Raw genomic sequence first — 24,290 nt, forward strand, 5'->3', positions numbered from 1 at the left:
ATGTATCTTTGAGGCTGGAGAAAGGATGTGGCTGCACAAGAAAATATTCCAGGAGATGCTAGTTCTTAAAAACCATTTAGTCTGTGCAGGGTTTCTCAGAAAGCTGCCATACTTCTGCATTGAGAATTAAAATAAATAGTTGTTTTTTCTCACTGTGCTTATGATGCAGTGAAAAGAGGCCCTGACTCCACAATCTGATTTCACATCAGTACAACTGTAATGTGAAGAGGTGAATCTTACCTGACAGTGTAAGGAGACACAAGCATATTTAAAATACAGAGGGTTGCACCTTACCACAAGATGAAGCTTATTCAATAAAACTGCTTTAAACAAATTTGTACAAGGCTGCCCATCAAAATGCCTGTGTCGGATGTTTTTTGTCTTGTGGTACATGCTGGACCTATTAGGAAGGAGCTGTTGGCTGGGTGTTGTCTGTTCTTGTCACAAAATGACTCTCCCAGAAGCCAGACCCCAGCTGACACTGGGAGATGAGCACAAGCTCTAATAATTTGCTCGGCCTCTCTTTGCAGGACTGTGGGATGGAACTGAACGACGAAGATGGACATCGCTGCTACCCACTGGATGAACATTTGCTTTGTCACTCCTGTCACCTGAAACACATAGAGAATGGCACAACCCCAGCAGCTGCCTACCAGCACCACTACTAGTCAGCGTGGCCAGCGTTGGAAAGCCAGGACAGAAGAGTTGTTACATGATCCCCCTCTCCCCACCTTTAGCTGATTTCCTGTGCATGTTTTTTGCCAGTCAGCAATGTTCCTGTCAAAGGATATGAGAGATTTTTGCTGGATTCACCAAGTTTGTATGCTTGGGGGTTTCAGCTACATCAAACCATGTCTACTTGACCAAGAATGTGTCATGTCACCTAAACTGATCAGTTTACTTTTAAATGTCTTTTTCTGCTGCCTGGAGATTCCTCTGGGCTCATTTTGGAAGATTCTTCAGTGAAAGCACGATTTGCTCTCGTGCCTATGAACTCAGATCATGCCATGCACAATTAAAAAGCCAGAGGCTGGCCTGCCTGCCAGGGACATCCCATCAGTCTACTGTTCCTTGAAAGCACATTTCACCAGGTTCTCTGAAGGACACCACCCTATTAGTACCAGCTTTTTAGACACTCTCTGTTTTTATTAATTCTTTAGGAAAACTAAAGAAAGGAGTCTGTGCAAAATGGCACACTCAGACCTTTCAGTTAATTCCCTGAACTCCAGTATCAAGTCTGGCTGTAAGAGTACCAGCTCTCCAAGCACAAACCAGGCAATGCTGTCTGGCAACTGGAGGCAAACATCCCATTTCAGGCAGGACAAAAAACTGGAACAAGCTAGGCTAAGCTACTGCAATGACTTGGGGCCCAGGCTTGTGTGTCAGCATGACACATAGGAGCCAGTCTGCTGTGTCAGAGTCTGAATAGTGGATCATATTTGGAAAGGAAAGGTCAGGATGCTGAAAGTGTGGACATGGGGAAAATCCACCCTCATTCTTGCGTGCAGAGCTCGCTTTGGAAAAAAGCTCTCCATACACAGACAGTTGCCTGAGTTTTCCAGTTTGTCCTCACAGCTCAGCCCTCAGCCTGGCTATTCCTTTTCATGGTGTTTACCCAGCACAAAGCCATTTCATAGTGGTGCTTATTCAGTGCTTGGGAGTGAACTTGAGGTTGTTGTGAAGGCTTTGTCACGCAGGGATTTAGAGCCCAGCTCCACAACCTGAACTCAGATGAGTATGTTGGCATAAACAGATTTGCTCCTATGAATAATAACAGCTTATCTGAGCAAGGGGTTAGAGAGTTTGGCCCTTACTTTCCCTTCTGCTGGGAAACCGGGAAGGCAAATTGTTTCTTTTCTTGACCCTCCCACTCCCCCGCTCCCTGCTTTGTAGTCAAAGAAATCTGTTCCCCTTGTATGTGTTACATTTATGATAGGTGTGCCTGCAGTGCATTTTCTGTACCTACCAAAGCTGTGCGGCCTCTCATGTACTGGTACTTTTGTTTAACAAAAAGTTCTTAATTTAAAGCCTCAGATGCAGTTGGGGATCTTAACTGCTCTTTCTTTGTGTGGAAAGTGTGTTAAATCCTCATGTATCTATGCTGAAGTTGCAAATTTGGTTCTGACTGGCAGAGGATGGGATGACATTCTTGAAGATCTTTTCAGTGTGGAAATGACAATAAATTAGCTGAGCCATGGCACTGGGACTCCCATAATGTTCCCATGCTGAAAACCCATTACAGTTCAACCAAACCTCTTTTCCAATAGCACGGATGTAGCTTGAGCTCCACTTGATGTAGTCAGACAGCAACGTGTGCCCGTCTGGAGCAGCACAGGTGTCAGGTAGCAGCAAGTTGCCTGTCTCTGCCTGTGCTAGTAAATCATCTTCGTGTGGCTGAAATGTGAAACTGCCCCAGCCTCAGGAGCTTGGTGGGCCTGGCATGGAGTTTGATGGTGCCAACTGACCATCCAGCCCTCTGCCCCATCCAGCTGCAAGTGCCTCTGCCTGTTTCCACTGCTCTTCAGGATGGGGATGGCAGTTTGGGTCTGGAGGCTGGTCCTGCCTGGGAGCCATCCAGAGCTTTAGCTTGGCTCTGCAGCACGATTTTTCCTGGGGACATGAATCCCTTCAGTGAGTGACTGAAAGCTCAAGGGAGGGCATTATAGGACTGTGAAATATATCTTCTGAGAGTTTTACCTATGATTTTAGAGGAGGTAAAATTGACCCCAAATATGTGAGCCCCCCTAGAGCCTTAAATTTAGCCTCCAGATGCTGTTTAGGTAGGGGATGGGAGCTGACACGAAATGTAAGCAGTGCTGCATCCAAGCAGGGTGGATCGAGGGCAACAACAGCCAGGGCAGATCCCATAGTGCTCTCACCCCAGTGCATCCCATCAGCTTGTGTCCTGCAGCACAGCTAGGCTGGAGCAGGGAGAGGGTGTTCCAGGTGTGACTGTGATCTTAGGCCTGTCTGAAGGGGCTGAGGTGGAAAATAACACCAGGTCACAATCCCTGGTAAATAATTCAAATAGTCCTGGGCAGGTGGTTCTGCGCCCTGGGCTGCTTTTGGCAGTGAAGGCAACGAGATACCAAAGTGGTTTTTTGAAGTGAGCTGGAAACGCTAGCCTTGGTCATCTCTTCCTGCCACTGAAAGACCAGCTGCTATGTAGTTCATGCTTTTGCTACCTCTTGATTTTTTAAATCAAGCCCTTGTGCACATTTTTTGGCCTTTTTTTTGTAAAGATCTGAAAATACTAGTGGGACTGGTATTTTGTTTTTAAACTGCAGTTTAAACTTATGTCTCAGCCTTGCAGCCTTCCCCAAAACCTCAGAATAAGCAGGAGAGAAGGGAATGGGAAGAAGGATAATTTTCCTTCATGGAAAGCCTCAAGGGCAGCATTGAATCACCAGATAGTTTGGCCTCTGCTCCCACACAGTGTCTTCTTACTCCTGTCAGCCATCCTGCATCCCTCAGCACTGGGGAAATGCCCTACTTCCAGTTTTAAGGTCCCCTATAAATTATTAAATGTTAACACTCTCCTTTCCTGAATTTACAAAGAGCTGGAAGTGACAGTGTCAAGCTCTTGAAAAAGGAGCCTGTGAGCTTGTGGTTTTGAAGCCAAAGCATCAACTGCACTGCCCTGCACCCCTGTGTGTGCTAACTTGCACTGCATCTATCTCTGGGAGTTTGAATTCTTTCAAGCTCAGTACTATTTCTCCCAGGCTGTGAGTATCTGAGTCCCTGTTGATTTTCCCCAGCTTCTCCTCAGCTCTGCAGCTGCCTGACAGTGTGTGGCACAGGGGGAGGCAGGGGCATCCTGCACAGGGGGGAGCCTTCTCCTCCTCCCGACCCTCCACCAGGCATCTCTGGAGCTGCAAGCCCTCCCTGCCTGCCTTCAGGCAGCTCCTCCAAAGGGAGAAATAGCTCTGGAGCTGGAGGTGTGACACTTTGTGTCCTCTTCAGAAGAATTTTAAAAAACATGTTAAATTTCACTTATCTCCTGGCTGATATACATTGGGTTTTTCTGTTCACATGAATTTTGTTGCCTTTTAATTTATTAAGAAGCTATGAAAACATGCTATGAAAAGTTAGTCTTGGTTCTTCCCCCAGCAAGTTCTTCTGGCTGGCTTTAAAGTAAGGGATCCTTGGAAGTCCCATTGTGCTGTTAATGAGTAACTCTCATGCAAATAGTTATTCAAGTGAATTCCCTGAAGCCTGCTTTCAGGAATCAGAGCTTAAAAGATTTTTTCATTCAGATCATGCTGTTAAATTTCTATTGCTTAAAACACATAAACTCATTTAAATAGGGATTTTTGCATAAGAGCTGGGGGCAGGGGGGTGGGGAAGCCCCAGCTACAGAAGCAGCAGACATTTTTGTGTAATTTCAAGTGTAAGAAGCACCTGTGATCAAAGCGATTTGGGAAACTGCCCTGATGTTAAAATACAGGGAGCAGCAGTTTCTAACACTCTGGTAAGGAGCATTTGAAAAGATCTGAGGCTCTTCAGTTTCTGAATTTCATTTGGGGGCTTTTAAAACATTTTCCCAGTCTTTCAAGATTTAAATGGTTTTTTGGGGTTTTTTTGGTAGATCTTTTTACTACGAAGTGAATAGCTGCTTAGTCTGTAAATGATGGAGTTTCATCAGCAATCAGGTGTGATGTGGCAGCCTTGAAAGGGGGAAACTGGGCTTCCAAGAGCTGGCATGGGTCTGGCTGGCCATTCCAAAGAAAGGATTATCTGTTTTTTTGGGAAAAAAAAAAACCCATGTGGGCCTTGACCACTTGCTATGTGCTCTTTCTTGGGGTGCTGTGTACAGCTGTGTCCATGCACATGATGTGTGGCAGGTGCTGCCCATGCCACACCTGCCTTTCACACCACTGTGCCCATGCCAAGTGCTTGTAGGTGCCTTTTAAGCAACTTTCTGTGTGTGAATGTAATGCCAAGTTGACTCAGGCTTCATCACTGGGCTGTACCCCTGGAGTCAGTACCTGCAGGCAGGGAAGGGCCATGAGCAGATATACATCCCTTTCCCCCGTCCTGTGAGTGCCACTGGGAGAAGTTGGGAGGGGCTTTGCATCTCTCATCATGGCACGGCATTTGTGTGTTCATTTTTCTTTTCCATTTCTGAGTCCTGCTGCTCGCTGGCTGCAGTGGCTCTGGCTGTCCTCACTGAAGCTGACTGGGCAGACATCTTCCTGTCACGAGCCCAGAGAAAGGTTGGAACTGCTCACCCACCCTTTTCCTAAGGAGAAGCAAATCTTTCCTGAGCAATAAAAATTCTTACCCTGCTTTCTTCCAGGGCAGCCAGAAGTTGGTGTGGCAATGCATCTGCAACCCACTCAGACATGACAGGAGATGGGAAGAAACTGACCCCATGGGAAATCCATGGCGAAGAATCCTGTAAAGGCAGGAAAGCCCTGTGGCCCTGGTGGAGGCATGACTGGGCTGCAGTTGCTAGCCCAGCCCTCCTCCCCACGCAGCAGGTCTGCGGAGCAGGGCCAGGCAGGGACCCAGGCACACTCCCAGGCTCTGCCTTTCTGGATCCAGAAAGCAAATCCAGAGCCTGCCTAACAATACTGAATGGTACTAGTTATTTTACGTTTCCTTCAAAGCTCAGCTCCAGGAGAGAGTATTTTAGGATTTGTGCTGGTGTAACTAACCTTAGCCTCCTGTGAGCACAGCCCTCTTTTCTTCTGTGCTGTTAAGTATTTATAAAGAATGGAGACCAGTAGCAGAATGAAGCCACTGGCCTGTTGTGATTTCAGTGATTAAAGACAGTATCTTAAGCAATACTCAGAGTCAAGTCTTTCCTAAACTTACAATGACTGTCATTGCCCAGAGTCCGTGGTGGGGGGAGCTGTGCTGTGAAATGACGGTTTCCCAACCTCTTCCTTACTCCTGTCTCCACACCCCACCCCCCCCCCCCCACCCTGCCAGTGGCTGAGGGTGGGGAGAGCCACCTCAGTGGGGTTTGCTGGGAATTTCCAGTCCTTTGCAGGCAGCTGGTATTTGCTGCAGCTGCATTGGAGGCTGTCCTGCTCTGGCATCCTTCTGGGGAGACCCAGATCACAGGCTGAGGATCTGGGGAGGGATGTGCTGCATGTGGGAGCAGGCTCTGACCCCAGCATGGAAGTCTCCTTTGCAGCATTGGTGGGGATGGGTTCCTTGACTTGAGGGTTTTGGGTGGTGTTCACATGGTGCCCCTGCTATCAGCTACCAGATGCCTCATGCCCGAGGACTGGATGTTGGCCAAGCAGCACCACAGCCGCTTGGAGCTGTCAGCTAAAATGAAGCAAATACATTGGAATAACTAATTATAGTTCCCTGTCCTTGGGGCAAGAGCTGCCCAGATCTGGGGCATAACACCCAGAGAGCTGGATCCGGTGGGAAGCTGGCCAGGAGGTGCCCCAGGTTTGCTCCTGGCCAAACCCCATAGCCTGCAGGATCAGCAAGGGTGGCCAGGTGGACAGCCGTTGTGCCTGAGCTGGTAGGCTGCCAAGGGCAGGAAGCCCTGTAACACCACCCAACCCTGGGAGGCTTGGAGACCCCCACATTGAGGGCAAGGAGGTGGCAGCGGTGGGCATGTACAGAAGTGGGGGGGCCTGTAGGCAGCATCCTCAGCTAAAAAGCACAAAAAAGAAAAATTATGAAAGAGAAAATTATGAAAAAGGAGCAGCCGAGCCAGCCAGGAGTCGAACCTAGAATCTTCTGATCCGTAGTCAGACGCGTTATCCATTGCGCCACTGGCCCTGCTCATAAGGATGGTGCTGCCCCCTCTATTTCAGCATAATTCCCTCCCGCTGCCTCAGCCAATGGCGGGGCCGGCAAGTTCGTCTGGCCCCGCCCTCTCCTGCCATAGGCGGCGCCCCGCCCTGGGCTCGCCAGCGCGCCCGCGGAGGTTTGTCCCGAGCGGGGCCCCGTCGCTCCGGCCCAGGGACGCGTCAGTCGGGCAGAGAGGGAGCGGCCGGGTCGGAGCGGAGCCGGCGGCCGGGGACAGCCCGAGGGGACGGATGGCGACGGCGGCACCGGTGGGAACCACGGCAGCGGCGGCCTACGCCAGCCTGAAGCTGTGAGTGACCCGTTGGGACGGGGGTGGTGCGGCTCTGGCACCTGCCGAAGAGGAGGGAAAGGGAAGGGAGGAGCCGCTGGTGGAGCGACGGTCACCCGTCCCCTGCTGTACCCTGCCCTCCCCCGGCCTGTCCTCTGCCCTTTCTGCCCATCTCGGCCCCCTCGCTCCCCCGGGTGATCGCGAAGGGCTTGGCCTGAGGCGGCGGCTGCGTGCGGGAGGAGGACGGAGAGGGAGGACTTTGGCCGCGGACACGGGTCCCCTGTCGCCGTCCATCCCGCAGCGCTGTGGGCGGGCGGCTCCCGTGTCTGTCTCGCTGCCCTCCCGCGTGTCCGGGAGGTCAGTGCCTGCGGGGCTTCCCTTGGCGTGAGGAGCCTGGGCTGCCTGCTGCTTGTGCAGGCTCCCGTCTCTGGAGCAATTCCAAACCCACCTGGCCGCGTTCCTGTGTCACCTGCTCTGGGTTGACCGTGCCTTGGCAGGGACGTTGGGCCAGGTGATCTCCGGAGATGCTTCCAGCCCTGACAGCTCTGTCTGTGATCTGCCTTCCTGCTGCTCTAGGGGCTCGGGCGCTGCTGTAAGGCTGTGGGTGTGCAGCGCCGCTTGCCAGCACAAGGTTCCCTAGGCGTGCTTGTCCATCGCTCTCTCGTGACACACATGGGCTTTTTTTGTGGTGCGTGATGATTTTGATGCCAGTCGATGACTGAACTTTGAGGGCTTTGAACTTTCGGGACTCTCTTGTGCAGTGCCGGCTGTGACTTCTCCAGATAAATTCTTCTAACTACTCAGTGTAATTCTGTTATTAAAACAGATTTTTTTTTTAATGGGAGACTGTAACCCTTTGAACGTGTGTGTGTGCCAGATGTTTGTTTGCTGCCTTTAATACAGCAGCAGAAGTTGCATAACCGAAAGCAGTGCAAAGTTAACACTGCAAGAGGCATCTCCATTATAAACCCTCACACCGGTTCAAACTCCTGAGGGTATTGCTCTGAGCATGAGACTCTTCATGACTGTCTGAAGCCAAAACTGAAGTGTCTTTGTGTGTCCTAAAGGCATTCCCAGGCTTTTGACCTCTAAACAGTAGCTGGAAATTCCATGATTGAGTTACTAATGCTATTTTCAGGCAGCAATATCTGAAAGTGACTCTTAAGCCTGATTTAACTGTACTTTATGCTCTGTTAAGTTTCATTTGACAGTCATCTTTTGGATTCAGAGCAAACAGATCTTTTGGGTGTCTGTATAACAGTTTGCCATAATGCTGTTATGTGTTTCAAAGTCACCAGACTTCTCATTTTGGTTAAGTAAGTATGTGATGGTACAACGACCCTGGAGATAATTGAGTCTTGCTGAAGAGTGTCGTCATCAGTGATGGCAGAAAGACTTTACTTGGCAGAAAGCTTTCTCTTTTTTTTCCCCTCCTCTTGTCATCTTAGCACAGTATTTATCTGTCTTTACGCTGATCTTGTGATCTTTTTGGCTGCAGAGGAATAAAGGTGAGTTGTGTGAGTAGCAGTTGTGTGACTTGTAGTGCACAGTTGTTCTTACTGAGAATTTATTCAAGTAAAAGCACTTTTCTGGATACAGGCTAGTAAAGAATTCTCTCATTTAAAGTTTAATCTTGACTAAAAGTAAGCTTTGATCTTTTTAGAATGAGGCTGTCTCAGATGTAGTTTAACATGAGTTTTTTCATCAATATGAAAACAGAATTGTTTTGTGAAAAATGAGATTGCTTTCTTTTCTTGTCATTACACTAAGTTGTGATAGTGGCTGCAGCCTTTTTACTAAGCATTTGAAGATAAAGGACCGTAACTTGGGTGATGAGTCAACCTACCAGCTTGTCAAGGTCAAAGGACAATGTTCTCATGAAAAATCCAGGCTAGATTTCAGTTTGGGGATTCAGTGGTGACAGTGTTTGGGTTTGGATTTTTAACTGATTACTCACTCTCAAGATAAGGTCAGATTCTGCAACTGTACCTTTTCTGGGTAGTCTGCTTCCCTGATTGCCATGCTCTACAGGGCCCCGTTCTGTATGTCTAGCCGCAGGTCCTAGCTCTCAAAACAAACCCCTTGTATTCTCCACCTTATCAAAAGCAGTGGTTCACACCCTTTGTGCTTTGACCAGTGTCATCAGTCAAGTTCAGGTGGTAACAGTAGAAGTGCTGATGTCTGGCATTTGTGCTGCTTGTGGAACTTACTGAGTTGCACCAACAGTTATTGTGAAAACCATGAACCTGAAAACAGCTATCCATAGTTGTCACCTCTGGCATTGCTATATTTAATTAACTTCTTCTGGTAGCCTCAGGAATAAATTGTAAAATTCAAATAGCTATTGCAGGTATTGCATCCACAATAGGCAGTGGAGTTGCCAGTCCAGTTAATACATACAACTGATTGCTAAAGGTGTCTGCAGAATAGAGAAAATTCTGTTGTTTTGGCTCAGTTAAAATCACCTTTTTTTTCTTTATGCTTGGATGAAGACTTACCTTGCTGAGAGCCTTCTCAGTTTCCTATGGGTCCATGACACTAGCTGTGTTTCAGATTTAACTCTTCCTGCCCATAGTTATGTTCTCTCGCACGCTTTGTTAAAGTACTTGTCAGTCTTTGGTAGCCACTGCACTTGAACACAGTGCCTTCCACTCATGTGTGTGTTTGGGGGGAGGTCTAAAAGGGCATTTGGGTTTGAGTAACACTTCCAGAAAGGACACCTACAAATCCCTTTCTTCCTGGTACATCAAAGTAGCTGTCATGGTAAAGCTCAGGGATGTTCGTTGAGCAGGACATTATCTTATACAGTAAATTATTTTCATCTAGAGTGAAACTTCAGTGGAAATAGACACTATGTAGCTAGGCCTTTAATACATGCCTTTTCTTTGTTGTTTTTAAATGGTATTTCCATTAGTTTTCCAAATCCTGGGGGTTTTCTCCCTGCAGCAACTACTGCTGTATGGGAGATGTTCCAATTCCTTGAGCTGTTTCTGCTCAAGGAGTAATATTTATGGGAGACATATAATTAGCACACCTGCTCACCTAGAAAGTCTGGTATCTCTTGGAGTGCTGAAACCACCAGTGTGTTAGCTCTGTTACTTAACATGGTGTTGGGACTCTGTGTAAACTAACATCTTGTATCTCACTGCAGAGCAGTTTGCTGTGCTCAAGATCCTAAATGCATCTCTGTGCAGTACAGGGTGTGCTTCTGGGTTCCTTTATTACAGTATTCAGAGGCTGACATCAAAGAGTTTCCTGCATTAGAGCAATGTTAAGTATTTATGGTGAAATAATCAATTACTGAAGTAAGGATTTGGCTGTTGAGGCCTAGAAGGCTTAAGTGATATTGAGTGAAGTACTATCTTTAGTGGCCATTAGAGCGTGCTGGGTCCTCTTTCATGCTGCATCTGAGCACAGGAATATTCCTGTGTGTAAGATTAGCCTAATTAAAATGTGGGATGCAACTGTGCATTATCTATATGATACACAGTGCTGCTTTATAACGTAACTAAGGAAGTGAAACCTCACAAGAAATATATAAACAAAAGCAATACTATCTCACAACTGTAAATGAGTCTGACTTTACACTTTATATAAGCAAGCAGTGGTTAGTTATTTTTGGGGGTTTTTTTTAATGTTTGTTATGTTAGGAATCAATACTTTTTTCCTGCAACTTTGAATTGTAGGAATGAAATCTGCTGAGTTGCATTATCTCTTGCATCAATCTACACAGTTTCAGTTGCAGAAGACTATCAAAATGAAATTCAAGTCACCTTCAGTAATATTTGAAATGGGAATTTGGTTATTGCAGTTCTTCAATACTTCCTCTCTTTAGTAATGTGAGTTATAGTAAAAATGTAAAATATTTGCGCTTATCACATCCTTTCTTCTTTAGCCGTACTGAGAAATAGTTCATTATAATGGTAGTCAGTTTTCCTTTAATTAAATAAGAAAGGAAATAGAAGGACTCAAATTTTGTGAAGATTTGACATGCTGTTAAGTTCTAAGGGAAGCAAGATGGTGATGAAGCAAGGTGGTGAGAGCTCTTGATGTGTTGTATGGTTCTAGACAGCAGTGACAATGTGGCTGAGGAGAAGGCAGGCTCCACTGTCACATGTGAAGTTTATACAAAACCAGAATGTGGCTGGGTGTATGAAAACCAGTTCTAAGCAGAACTACAGACACTGTGGGCTTCTATAAAGTACTGCTTTCCTGATTGTTATTTTTTTATACAATACTGTCACTTGGACTTTCATCTATCTTATTTCATTAAAAGAATAGAATGAATATGCAGTTTCTAGTTGTGAATGATCCTTTCTTCACCATTTACTATCTCCCTGTCAGATGATTAAAATTAGCATGTGTGCTGTCTAAACTTGTGATAGACATACAGGCTTGCTGGTGAGTACAGTTTGGAGATGAACCTATTCTTGCATGCAATGTTCATCATTTTCCTTTCTGAAAGACAAGTGAGAGGAAATCATCTTGACTCCAGCAATTTTACGACAGAAAAGTTTGTTTAAATGTGAATGAGACTACTAGCTAGTTCTGGTAATTGGTGAAGTTGTAAATCAGCACTTGGGCTGGAACTGCTTGGAGTCTTGGCCTCTTCCTCAACTATATTTTAGGAAATGTTGAACTTCTTGCATAAATGAGGCAAGGACTAAGTGAATCATCTTTCTGTTGAATATTTTGTAGAGTACTAATTATCCCACTTCTTCTGAAGTACAGATTCAATATCTTGCAGGGCCTTAGGCTTTCCAGTTTGTGTTGCACAGCTTTATTTAAGGCAGTTTTTAAAGCTAACCCCAAGAGTGTAGTATTTGTTCAGGTTCTGTCAACTTTGTAGACTGGTCACTTCATTTCCTCTTACCCCGATCCCCCTCTCACTCAAGAGTCAACATTTCTGTTTCAGACTGATGCAAGCTGCTGAAGCCTTTTTGGTCCATTGAGCTGAAACCAGGGCTGACTTGCCTTACATTCTCCATGACGCTTTTATCACTGAATTTGGTCCTGGAGGGAACCATGGGAAGAGGACTTTGAATAAAAGTGAAACATAAATTTCTAGTTTCGCTTAAACTATAGACATTGTGTAAAAGGAAATGAAGATGATAAAGTTGTTAAAAGCAATGGTGGTGGCAGGAAATAGCATGGTCTAGGATTTGAGAGAGAGAAATGCTGGGATGTGATCTAGCAAAGCGGGCCATATGACACACATTGAGAGACCAGCATCATTTGCAGTTGCAGCCCTAATTCTCTCTGTTTTCTTTTGGGGATATTGAGATAAAAGACTTCTTGATCTTCAGGGAGAAATTGTTTTTCTTGCAAGTGATAAAGAAAACATTTGTTATATGACAATTATTTGAGATTTGTAAGCTTCTCAGTTGGTTAAAAATAGGCTTTAACCAATATGCATATGAATCTCTGTTCTGAGACTGTAATAGTGTCATGGCCATGTTGCACTTTATAATGTAAGGAACAGTTTTTAAAAATATTATCATGAATGGAAATGCTTTTTGCACTCTGTACAGTCAGCGCAGATGTCTTGTCTGTGTTGTGCTCTTCATACAGAGAATTCAAAAACTTAAACTGTAGTTCTCAACACTTTGTTTATGACCTGATAAGTTAATGTGTTTTTTCAACTTACTTTGCTTAAGATGCTCAGATGAGTAAGAGTCAATAAGCATCTGTGTTAATGGCACAACAGATCCAATGGTAAACTTCATAGAGTCTCTTCCCAATTGTTGTTTTAGCTGGAATCTTGTGTGTCAACTGGCATCCCAGAGAAAGATGAGCATTCAGCTAAACCAATAAGCTGCAACTTTCTCTTGTGGAAAAAGGAAAAAATGTTTCCTGCTGCCTCCTGCCAGTTAGCAGTAGGTTTCTGACTGCATCTTAAATGGTATATACTCTTTTCTTTTTAGATTCTTTAACAAAGTGAGGGTTTGTAGGTGTCTTTAAGCTTGTCTTGCCCCTCTTCTATCTGTGTAAGCTTGTTTGCTTTTTGCCTTAAAGACAGCTCCCATTATTGCTGTGAAACTTCCCTAAAAAGCTGGGGATGCACGTGGTGCACTTCATCAAAAGCAGAAGCAGTGGAAGTAAAGGAGTGTTTTAAGGCTTCAGTGTTCAGTGAACTGCATGTTTATATTTCTTACTCTGATGTTTTTATTTTCAAAGATAAAGCATTTAATATGTGTACATGAAAGATTTAAGGATGCTGATTTACAAAGGAAATACTGTAGATATGTTTCCCATTTTAGGACCCATAGACTCTAATGAAGTTAAATTATCTAATGAACACTTAACTATTAATTGCTTTATAGTTGGTTGTATTATGTTGTTTGGTGGATTTTTTTTTCAATTTTTTTTCTCTCCTCAAACCTACAACATTGGTGTTATTAGCACCCTGTTCTAACGAGCATCACCCTGCTCTGTTGCCCTCCAAGGGCTGCAGGTGGATCTGTGCTCTGCCATGGACCTCCATGGGCTGCAGAGGGACAGCTTTGCCTCACTGGCATTCACCAGGGACTGCAGGAGAGTCTCTGCTTGCGCTCCTGGAGCACGTTCTGCCCCTCATTCTGCACTGACCTTGGTGCCTGCAGGGTTGTTTCTGTCACATGTTCTTTCTCTCCTGCTGCTTGGTTGTGGTGTTGTGCTGAGCATTTTCCCCTTCTTAAATATGTTCTCCCAGAGGTGCTTCCACTGTCACTGATGTGTTGGTGTTGGCCAGCAATGGGTCTGTCTTGGAGCTGGCTGAGATTGGCTCTGTCAGACACAGGAAGCTTCCAGCAGCTTCTCACAGGAGCCAGTTCTGTAGTGGCCCCCTCACCCCGCTACCAAAACCTGGCCATCAGACTCCTCTGATCTAAATTAGGATTCTAATTCAGCTTTCTGAAGGATTAAAAAAATAAAAGATGAGTAGAAAAGCAAGATCTATTTAGGGAGAAGGAGCCTAAAAATACCTACCCTGTTACCAGAACAAGAATTTTAAAACTCTGACCCCATGTCTTGTCAAGCCTTAAACTAAGAAGATCACTGTAAGACTCAAGAGAAATAGTTTAAGGGTGTTTGGGGCATTTTGTTTGTTTCCTGAGCATTTCCTGTGTATGGCTACAAGCCACTTCTGCATAACCCTCCTCTCAATGCACAGTGTAACGCATCTGGCTTCTTGCAAGTACCACAATGGGAGTGTTTTTAAGGAACACTTCTAAAAACTGTTTGACTAGCATTGGGTTTTGTGCTGGTTTTGGGGGGAAGGAAGGGAAATAAGGCAATGAGGTATGAACAGGAAGTCGATGTGTGACTTGCCTGTCTGGTGCAGGGGTACATGTTAATGCCATGTGTTATGTAGATCTGGCTAACTCACCTGGGAAATGGTAGTGTTGAGACCCCTGCTTCGATAAATTAGTGTGCCACTTGAACTTTTCCATTTCTTCTGTGTTGTTTCCAGTGGATACTTGCAATACTTACAACGCTAAGGTGAAACAGGTGTGTTTACAATTTCGTACATTACATTTATGTTTATTAGGGATGTGTTCTGATCTGTTAGGAAGTTTGAAACCAAAAACTTCTGATTTTGTGTTGGATTTTGGCTTATCAGATATGGTTCAAGCTTACAGGAATCAGAGTGGACCACTACATACACAAATTTACTTTCAGGTCTTTACCATATAGTAATAAAAAAGGGTTAAGATTGTTAATCAGGCCATGAATTTTGCAATAACTGATGAGCTGGACTTGCTTCTTTTTTCCTTTTTGCCTTTTTTTTGGCACACTGCCAACATCAGTGGCTGTTGGGAAGCAATCCAGTGAGAATTTTGTTATTTTGCAGCTGAAATAAGGTGTAAAATTGATTGCTCTGTCTTCAGGTGGTGAAGAATAAACAAACCCAAAGTAAGTTCTGCTAAACTAATTACTTTTTCCTCTTTCTTCCCATAAAGGCATATAACACCAGAGAAGTTCTATGTGGAAGCCTGTGATGATGGAGCAGATGATGTGCTTGCTATTGACAGAGTCTCCACAGAAGTTACTCTTACAGGTGACTCTCCTCACCAGTATTTCTCAATTCAGTCTTCCCTGTCCTTTTTGACTGTTTTGCTCTAGGAGTCCAAGAAGATCTTCAGACATTACTGAGATAATACTGACATAGTTGTTTTTACTTTGTTACTGTTTAAAACAATGCTTTGTATTCTGTTCTGCAGAACTTTGTTGCAAATGTATTTTGGCTGTGGGTTTGATGCTGTGGGTTCCCAGGGTGATAGTGCTTGCCTGTTCTTTGGTAAGACTGTCCATCACAACAGGGGAAGCTGACTCATTCACGCTAGTTAGGGTTGGTGCTAGAAGTTCAAGATCAAGCAGGGGAAAGATTGAACGCTGGCGTTCTTCAGCTTTTGCAAATTGTCCCAGTGCTGTCTTTTATATAAAACTGAAACCTGACTTTTCATAAAGCCTCCAGAAATAGCAACAGTAAAAAATTTTCTTAGGAGAAATTTTCGTTCTGTGTTGCAAATACAGGTTCAAATGCCAGTGGGAAAAGTCTTAAGCCTGTTGATGTCTTGATAATTTTAGTTACATTTTTAAAAGAGTATGAAACAAAGAACTTTGATTAAATAACAGTAAAATGAAGGCACTGGGGGACTTCCGTTTTGATACTTCAGGAGTTTGGTAGCACAGTATTACTGATCTCCAAACAGACAGAAATGCTCCAGTAATAGTAATATAAAAGGAGTCATTCCCCCTCTTTTCTTAGGCTTCTTGTATACTTCATGTAAGAGCAGTGTGCCCATCCCACTAAAACTTTTGGTATCATAGTAAATTATTTCTGTTTCTCCTTCACAACTGTCCTTTCGAAACTGTCAAGATAGTTATCCCTAGTCTTTTGTCAGTCTACATCTCTCTTACTGCTGCTCTTTTATCAGATGAACCTGCAAGGTGTTTAAAGCAAAAGAAGACTCCAGGGTTACCTTTCTCAGTTTTCTGAGTTCTGGAAAAATTCTTCATTCTGGGGGATGGTTTGAGTTTCGGTATCTCTAAAATCCCTTCTGTTGTTTTAGAAATGTAGATAGGTTAAACTTACACATTGGTAGACTTTTAATTGATATTTGGATAGTTTTTGGATCTCCTGGTGTGTTGTTTGGAATACTGTATCCCTTGCCACATGTATGCTGCTGTTGGTAGTTTTGCGGAGACAGCTTAGATCTTCTGAGACAGAAATTGACTAAGGCTCAGAAGATGCAAACAGACCTGGGAGGCACAAGCACTTGTGGTTTGGTTATCCTTTATGTCTTGATGGCTTCAAAACAAAGCTTCTGGAAGCTGGCAGGACAATACATTATTGAGGAGTCTGCTTGCTTATGCTATTAGGAAAGTAAGCTTGAATTTATTCAAGTTGAATGACTACTTTTATTAAACATGAGAAATTGGTGAGAAGGTGGGTTAGAATCCCAGATCCTCCTCCCGAAGCTCCATCAGGCTTTGAAATTCTGCTTTGTTTCTTATACTTAAATATATTTATATACTTATAAATATACTGTAGCAAAACTTGATTTGACAAGGAAGGCTGGAGAAACCTAGTTCTAATTGTGTTCCAGTACAGTCATGAAAGAAGCAGTCTGAAATTCTGATGTTATTTTCTTCTGCTTTTCAGTTAAAAAAGATGTTCCCCCTTCAGCTGTTACAAGGCCAATATTTGGTATTTTGGGAACAATCCGATTGGTGGCAGGTAAGGAGAACAGAACTCTGCTCTTTAAAAATACTTAGACAAAATAGATTGCTGAAGAAGCTTTAAAGGCAAAAATAGTATTTGCAAGTATCTGAAGATGCACTTTCATCAGTTTGACAGGCTTTCCTTGTTACTTCTAGAGGATGGAGGCATCCAAATCTACTTTATCATGAATGTTTGTGTAACTCTTAAACTAGGAGGTACTCTAAAGGTAGGGTTAAATAATAGTTGTTTGAGTTATAAGAAATGCATTTCAAATGAGTGCAAAACTCATCTACTTATTCTTTGTAACTATTTTCATCTGAGCTGCAGGATTTGATGCAACAGTCAAGTGTTGTGTTGTGAAGCTTGATACTCATGGTACACAAATAGCTGAGAGTGACTGGAGCATAGACAAGTAGATGCAGCTGTTCAAGTAATGATTGAGTTGCATCTGCCCTACAAATACAAAGAAAATCCAGCATGAAAAGGACAAGGGCAGACTAGAACAATTCTAAGTTTAGAGAGTTTAAGGATAATGTAAAAATAAGTTGTCCAGTTTTTCTAAGTGTCTCAGTGGTCAGGTCTAAGCAGCCAGTGTCATGAATACACCTGATGCATAAAGTGCAAGCTTTTGGGAAAGTAAGCTGCTTTGGGAAAGTATTGCTGCTCCAATAATGCTTTTTGTAGAATTTGGTAGAGTTTGAGACTGAAACACTCTGAAAAATGATGTAATAAGCAGCATACATACTGAATAAAATCCCCATATGTAGAAAGGATTAAAGATCACTCACTGCAGTATTCTCAATTGAGGCAAAGGGTCATTGTGTTGAATGCTGTGACTTCTACAGGATCTTAAAACTGCTCAACTTTCTATGCCCATATTCTAAAGAATTGTGGGTCTTGCAGAGTCAGAGCAATGCAATGGATACATGTGTCTTAGGGACTCAGCGAGTGCTGACTGTTTAAAAACTGAACTGTCCCAAAGGGGAATTGTCACCGCTTAGAGGCTTGGTAATGACTACTTTTCATCTGCCTGAATATTAAATAAAATATAGAATATGTTAAGTCTCTTAAAAGCTTGGGTTTTTTTCATACTGTCCTGCAGAGCTTTGCACTGCGTGTTAGCATACAGCTGTCAAGGTAAAGATGTTATTAGTTAAATTAAATGTTCAGCTAAGTGTTATTAGGCAGTTCATTGCTGTGAACTGTAAAACTGGCCCTGTGTCTAGCAATGCAGCATCTTTAACAAATATAAATATTCTTTGCCTATTGCAGTATTAAGAGTAAAATTTTTCTACAAAAACAAGATGATACTAAAATATGCTGTGCTTAGAAATATGGTTGTGTTGTGTTCACCAGTAACTGTAAATTAATTGCTCTGAGTGAACTGTCCATGATTTATGGGTGGGTTTTTTGCTTTATTACTCATGCAACCAGGGAAACAGCACACTTCCTGTCTTAAATAGGTAAAAGAACCCCAAATCTTTGTACTGTTTTGAATCTGTTAGGAGGAGTATTTTTTCATGATAAATTGAATAGTCTTTTTGGCTTTTGAAGCATACTTCCTTTCATGTATTTTGGACTTACTCTGTGCTTTTCAAACCACATTCAAGAGCATTGGCCTCTTTCTGAGCTGGCAAACCTGAAGATTTTCAGACTGTCACTGATCACAAGTAAGAGTAGGTGACACTTTATGTTGTCCACTTTTTTTAAAGTTCCTTAAAAACTTAGTGAGCAGCTCAAGATCTCTGAGCATAGAGAAGTGGGTAGCTTAGAAAGTACATTTTGCTTTTGCTCCAGCCCTGTGTGTTTTGCTACACTTAAGAACACAAAGTCCTGTTGGTTTCCATTTTCTGATATGGGTATAGGCTGCTTTTCTTAATACATGCAGTTTTTTGGCTTTTTTAAACTCTGTTCTTTCTGATTTACAGGCACATATCTTCTTGTAATAACAAAAAAGAAAAAAGTAGGTGAGATTTTTGGTCATGCAATCTGGAAAGCAACAGACTTTGACATCCTTTCCTACAAAAAGACCATGCTGCACTTAACTGATATTCAGGTAGGTACATTGATTAGCGGAGTGTGGAGGAATGTTTAATGCTCATTGCCGCAGGACCTAATTTGAGGAAGCTATGAATTCTTTTTTTTAAGAAGCTCTTTGAACAATACCTCTTTTCTGATTTGTTCATGTTACTACAATGGCTGTAATATTTGTGTATAGATGTATATAAAATCAAGGTGATAAAAAGTATATAAAATTCAAGGTGATAAACTCACATGGTACAACTTAGAATATCATTGCAGTTTATGGATGTGCATTTTTGCTTCTATTAAGATGGTACACCCTTCCTAATGTTTCTGTAAGTCTTTCTCAGAGATTTACTTTTCTGACAGCCCCTACAATAAACTGCATAGCTGTCATCTTACCTGTCTTGCTTTCTTTATGGAATTGTTCAATTACATAATTACTCAGCAGGGAAAAAATTGACTTATATTTTTTTGAGGGAGGGATAGGTGGAAGATTTTTTTAAAACAGATATGTAGTGGATTGATAAAGAGCAGGTCAGGGTAGCTGACCAATGGAGCTGGAAGGGAATTTGATGCTTTTTCAGGAAAGGAATGAGGTTGAACCAGAACACAGATTATAAATTTTCTTTTGTCTTACCATCTTGTTTTTTGGGGTTTTTTTGACTGAATAGTTTTCAGGGAAACTAGCAGCTTCCCTTTTGCTTGGAAGTTGTTAGAATTCATTTAATATCAGTAGCTATTTGCCTCACAGGAACACTGTTCTCTGCTCTCCACTGTTGTTGCAGAATTTGGTTGCAGTATGCTAGCTGCAAGTTACCAGTGAACTGGTATCAGAATTTCACTCTCATGCTTTCCTTCTTGTGTGGTAATCTTGGATGATGTCATGTATTGCTAGAATACTAGCAAAATTCATCTCATCACTTCAAAAAGTAGTGGTAGCTTACAAGAGTAAAATATTTTGATAGCAGTATATGACAGATCTTCTGTTCTTTCCTCATCTCAACAGTTGCAGGACAATAAAGTATTTTTATCAATGCTTAACCATGTCTTGACCGTGGACGGGTTTTACTTCTCAACAACCTATGACCTTACACACACCCTGCAGCGGCTGGCCAACACAAGTCCCGAGTTCCAGGAGATGAGCCTTCTAGAGAGGGTAAGCATTGAGTTTGCTTCGTGTTTGTGTCTTGCAAATTGTCAGTCAGTTTGATGCAGACAGAAGTTGGAAGTACTTCCTAAATGTACTTTAAATGGATTTTGAAAAATCCAGAAGAAGTTAAATTTTGCCTCTCATATTGAACACTTTTGATTACAAGAAGAAGCAGCTAGGCATTTTGGGCAATTGAGAGAAAACAAGCAATTCCTTTGAGAGGGGGGAAGGAATCCAAAATGGAATAAGTTGTACTTGTGTTCATATTCTTTTCCAGGATAATTTGGAATAGATCTGCAGGTTTTATGGCTGTCAGTCTTGGGATGTTGTATTCTTTCTAAACTATTCCAATTCTTTGTGTGAAGCATGAATTTAGTATGCTACTTTTGTCTTAAAGACAGCAGCCAAGTGCAATTTGAACGTGAAATTCTTTTGTGTCTGTATTGGTGGGTTTTTGGTTTGGTTTTTTTAATATTGGGAAAACTGTTTACATTTGGGGATTGTTTTGCATCATCAAATGCTGCTCAGGCAGCGCTCTTGCCAGGGAGAGCAAGGACACAAAAGGATTGCTTTGCCTTAAAATTGGGTCACTTCAGAAGGTTGTTTGAAAGAAAAAGTACAGTAAAAAACATCAGTTACAAGTAAATTCAGATATCATATATTGTTAATTGCAGTGTAATTTCATATGCCCATGGCTGCAGTATAATAGCTTATCAAAAGGATGATGGCAATTTTGAACATCTCCAGTTTTCTTCTGCAAGAGAAGTCTGGTCTGTGTTTGGAGTGTGGGTGTTTTTGTTTGATATTTGTGTTTGTTGTTTTTTATAACAGTACTGGTAGTAGGAAACAACTGCAGCATAGGGACACCAATGCATTATTTCTGCAGCTCAGTTGTCAGTGGTTTAGAAGTGTCATGCAAAGCCCTTAAGAGTAGTTAAGCAGTAGTAGTTAAGTAGTTATTCTCTCCAATCTTTATTTAGATTTCTAGTTGAGGATATGAAGGCTACTGATGAAAGAAGGGAACTTCATCCCCATTTGTACCCATTCACGTAAACTTACATGATGCTATGGATGCTATGGTACTGCCTTTATGTTGAATTAAACAGAACTGACAGTCTCTAAAAGCATGTTGGCTTTTTATTCCTTGCTGCAGGCAGATCCACGGTTTGTATGGAATGGACACCTTCTGAGAGAATTTATTGCTCAACCAGAGGTAAAACCACTTAATAATGATTCTGTAAATAGAGAACAAATATACTTTTGTTGTAATTATGCAATATTTTTTTGTGATTGTCTCTTTCAGACAGCCAGAATCTAGTATAACATGGCTAATCATCATCCAGTTTAGCACAGTGAATCTTTTGCTTTCAAACTTCCAACTTTGTCAATGTCCTCAGTAGTACTTCTAGACAGCTACTTTTTTGGAAGTGTCAGTATTTGAAGATACTATGCTGTGAAGATCGCTGCTCATATAAACCAAAGGGGATGTTACACTGCACAGTGTATGCTTTTCAAGCATTTTGAGGTTTAGCTACTTATTTATCTTTGGGTATAGGCAAGGTCCAGTTCATCACTTTTTTTTCCTAGGACTGTCTTACATCATTCTCTGAGTGCAGTTTAAATTCCATTTTGCTAGTGAACAGATCATAAAGCTGGTAATCGAGAGTAAGACGGACAATTTAGATTCTTCCAGTTTATTTCAAATGAAGACTAGCCCAGTGTAGCCTTTGAATTCACTTAGTCCAGCAAATACAAGTGCATGACCATGAGCCTCAGCTGTGGCACCTTAATGGCCAGACTGTCTAAGCTCCTTCCTGCCAGAGACCTCCTGTGTCTGTTAAACTGCTTGGATTGCCTGCACTACAGCAGCCTCCTCTCTCCACCAGTGCTTTGCATTTATCAAAGCAAGTGACGCACGGCTTCTATTTCTGCTTCGGTAACCTGTGGAGATGTGCTGTTACATTAGACAGCGCTGTTCCAAAAGGCTGGATTGTGCAGTGCTTCTGGAATGTGAAGATAGGAATTAGAGAAGGGCTGTTGTGCATATTCCAGGGCCATATTACTGGGTGTAAAGTTTGCATAGTGCTATGCAAATAAAGCTTGGGAAATGAGAGAGAAGCTGTGGTGGGAACAGTGAAGGAAACTGAAGCGTGGCTGCCTATGAAAACAGACCTAGGGGGCAAAACACAGAAGCTGAAAAGGGAGATAACTGATATTTTTAGGCCATGCTTCCCTTTACATTGATTACAGGTGACTTGATGCAGGAACAGTTTTAGGTAATGTTAAGTGTGGAATTTCTGACTTCTAAACTTTAAAGTTTTCTTTAAAGACTCAGTAATTCAGGAATGGCAAGATAGGAAAAACCCCGGAACAAGCATTTTGAGCATTAATCACATAAAAATACATCTTACTGAAGGCTTCTGTAACTACTGTCTCTGCATATGTCCTTCTGTGGAGGTAAATCAAACACACCATGTCGAAAGATTTTCAGCAAGTACTGCTTTATATCTGGTATGCTTGTAGAAGAGTAAATGCTGTGTATAGGGAGGACAAAGCAGCTTGCTTTTTGTCCAGGCTACTTAATGAGGGTTAGACTTTTACTTTTTTCTTCCTGCTGATAAGGATTGCATATGTTGCTGTTTTCCCTGAACTTCTTTTCTCAGAAAGGAATGTTTCACCCTAAACAAAAAGTAAATGAAATCAAGTATATGAAACTACCACAAAATCCTTAGGCAAAGCACAGTCACTCACTTATCTTTTTTGACTACTAGTGTTTAATATTTTTCACATGTATTTGTGTTTTTCAGATTCATAGGTTTGCTACACCAGTGATGCATGGATGTATCCTTTTGTGCTGTAAAACTGTGTATGGGATATGGGTAGTCCAGTAGCAAAATGGCTGCTGTGAGGCTGCTGTATTATTACACTGGCAATTATAACATAGAACACATTGTCAGAAATAAGTTGTAGTTTGCTCATATATGATGTTACATATTGTTTGATAGTCCCCTCGTGTTAACTACACTGAATATTCTGCTTTGAAGGCTTTATGTATTTGATTTTACAGTCATGGTTTGCATAACTGTTCTTCAGTGGGAAGGTTAAGATTGATATGGAAAATACTCTTCCATCCACTTTAGTACTTTTTTATCTTGCTATAAGGATGCATTTAATTTAGATACAAAATAAGGGAGAACAGTTTTGACTTGAAAGAGCTTATGGATGTTGATGACTAAGAGGATATGTTCTGCTGAAGGCTCCTGGAATGCTTTTCCTGGGCAGCTGCTTTTCCTGCACCAACACTTTGGGAAACAGTCTTTTTAGCAAAGCAGTCATGAGTTTATTTTTGAGAAGGGATGAATGCTGCAAGGAAGCTGAACGCTTTCTGGAGGCAGTGTGTGATAAACAGTAAGTCCCAGGTCGTTGCTCCTGGACTGACAGTATGAAAAAGACTGGCAAGACTGGACAGAGCAACTCATGCCATGTTCTGCTTTGTTCATCTATTGCAAAGGCCCCTCAGGTGTGTGCAGGGAATGGTTTCCAGATGGAATCAGTTGATCTGATAGGACTGTCAGCAGCTGGCAAATCTCCAGTCCTTTCCTGTGACTTCATTTAATGGAAAATGTTGTGGGAGTAGGCAGAGAGACAAAGGAAAGATAGCAAAAGGGAAGCATTGAAACACCCTAATCCTTATCCTACTTGTTCTGGGTAAATTGCAATTAACAACTGACAGACTGCAATTAATACCCTCCTCAGCCTGTTTTTTCACTGTATAAAAAATTAGCATAAGTAGTGTTTGTTTAAAACAGAATTAGGGCAAAACCTTAGAGAGCTCAGGAATTTGAAGAAACGGGATTTCTAGCAGTAAAAATGCTAGGAAGACCCTGCAGCAGAATTGTTACAGTGTCACTAGTAGATATTTCAATAATATCAAAAGTTCTTTTTTTTTTTCCCCCCCATATAAACCCAGATACATTTTTTCAACTACATGTGCTGTGCTTCTAGTCTTGCAGTGATGAGAAGGAAAGGACTTGGATAGTTGAGATTTTGATCACCTGAAGCCCTAAACTACATTTAGTATTTACATTGCTGCTCCAAACCAAAGCCATTCTAAAGAACAGTAAATTCTGTCTTGTCCTTATCTGTATATGTGGAAGTTGCTAATAGCAAGTTGTCATCTTCAGTGAGCACAGATTGCCAACAGAAAATAGGCTGACAATAGCAAGGCAGCTAAGGTTAGAGGTAACCTTTCTTGAAAAATACTGTTGGCTGTACAGATGTTGAATTAAAAGGTGGAGGACCTGGCAGTAATTTTCCAGGGAAACAGAGTAATGGGTATTTTTCAGCCTTAATTTATGAAT

At 42.4% G+C, this 24,290-nt stretch overlaps 2 protein-coding genes and 1 non-coding gene across 4 annotated transcripts in view; 2 read left to right on the forward strand and 1 right to left on the reverse strand.

The window, feature by feature from the left end:
* The window catches only part of LIMD1 (LIM domain containing 1), a 32,845-nt gene extending 27,053 nt beyond the window's left edge, over positions 1-5,792 (forward strand). Inside the window, exon 8 of the mRNA XM_059848305.1 lies at positions 531-5,792. Within this exon, the coding sequence (XP_059704288.1) occupies positions 531-668 (138 nt within the window). The 3' untranslated portion in view covers positions 669-5,792. The remainder of the gene's footprint in view (positions 1-530) is intronic.
* An 885-nt stretch (positions 5,793-6,677) lies between these two features.
* Positions 6,678-6,750, reverse strand: TRNAR-ACG (transfer RNA arginine (anticodon ACG)). The gene has a single exon. It is a non-coding gene; the product is annotated as a tRNA-Arg (tRNA).
* A 160-nt stretch (positions 6,751-6,910) lies between these two features.
* SACM1L (SAC1 like phosphatidylinositide phosphatase) overlaps positions 6,911-24,290 on the forward strand; it is a 29,286-nt gene continuing 11,906 nt past the window's right edge. Inside the window, exons 1-7 of one of the 2 annotated variants that reach the window (XM_059848331.1) lie at positions 6,911-7,069; positions 14,989-15,086; positions 16,695-16,769; positions 18,683-18,810; positions 19,786-19,935; positions 21,083-21,142; positions 22,737-22,770. In XM_059848331.1, the coding sequence (XP_059704314.1) occupies positions 7,011-7,069; positions 14,989-15,086; positions 16,695-16,769; positions 18,683-18,810; positions 19,786-19,935; positions 21,083-21,142; positions 22,737-22,770 (604 nt within the window). In that variant the 5' untranslated portion in view covers positions 6,911-7,010. Of the gene's footprint in view, positions 7,070-14,988; positions 15,087-16,694; positions 16,770-18,682; positions 18,811-19,785; positions 19,936-21,082; positions 21,143-22,736; positions 22,771-24,290 lie in introns of those variants that run through there. The other variant, XM_059848338.1, reaches the window with a different exon arrangement.

The sequence above is a fragment of the Haemorhous mexicanus genome, chromosome 1 (genome assembly GCF_027477595.1).
Source record: "Haemorhous mexicanus isolate bHaeMex1 chromosome 1, bHaeMex1.pri, whole genome shotgun sequence".
Taxonomy (NCBI): Eukaryota; Metazoa; Chordata; class Aves; order Passeriformes; family Fringillidae; genus Haemorhous; species Haemorhous mexicanus.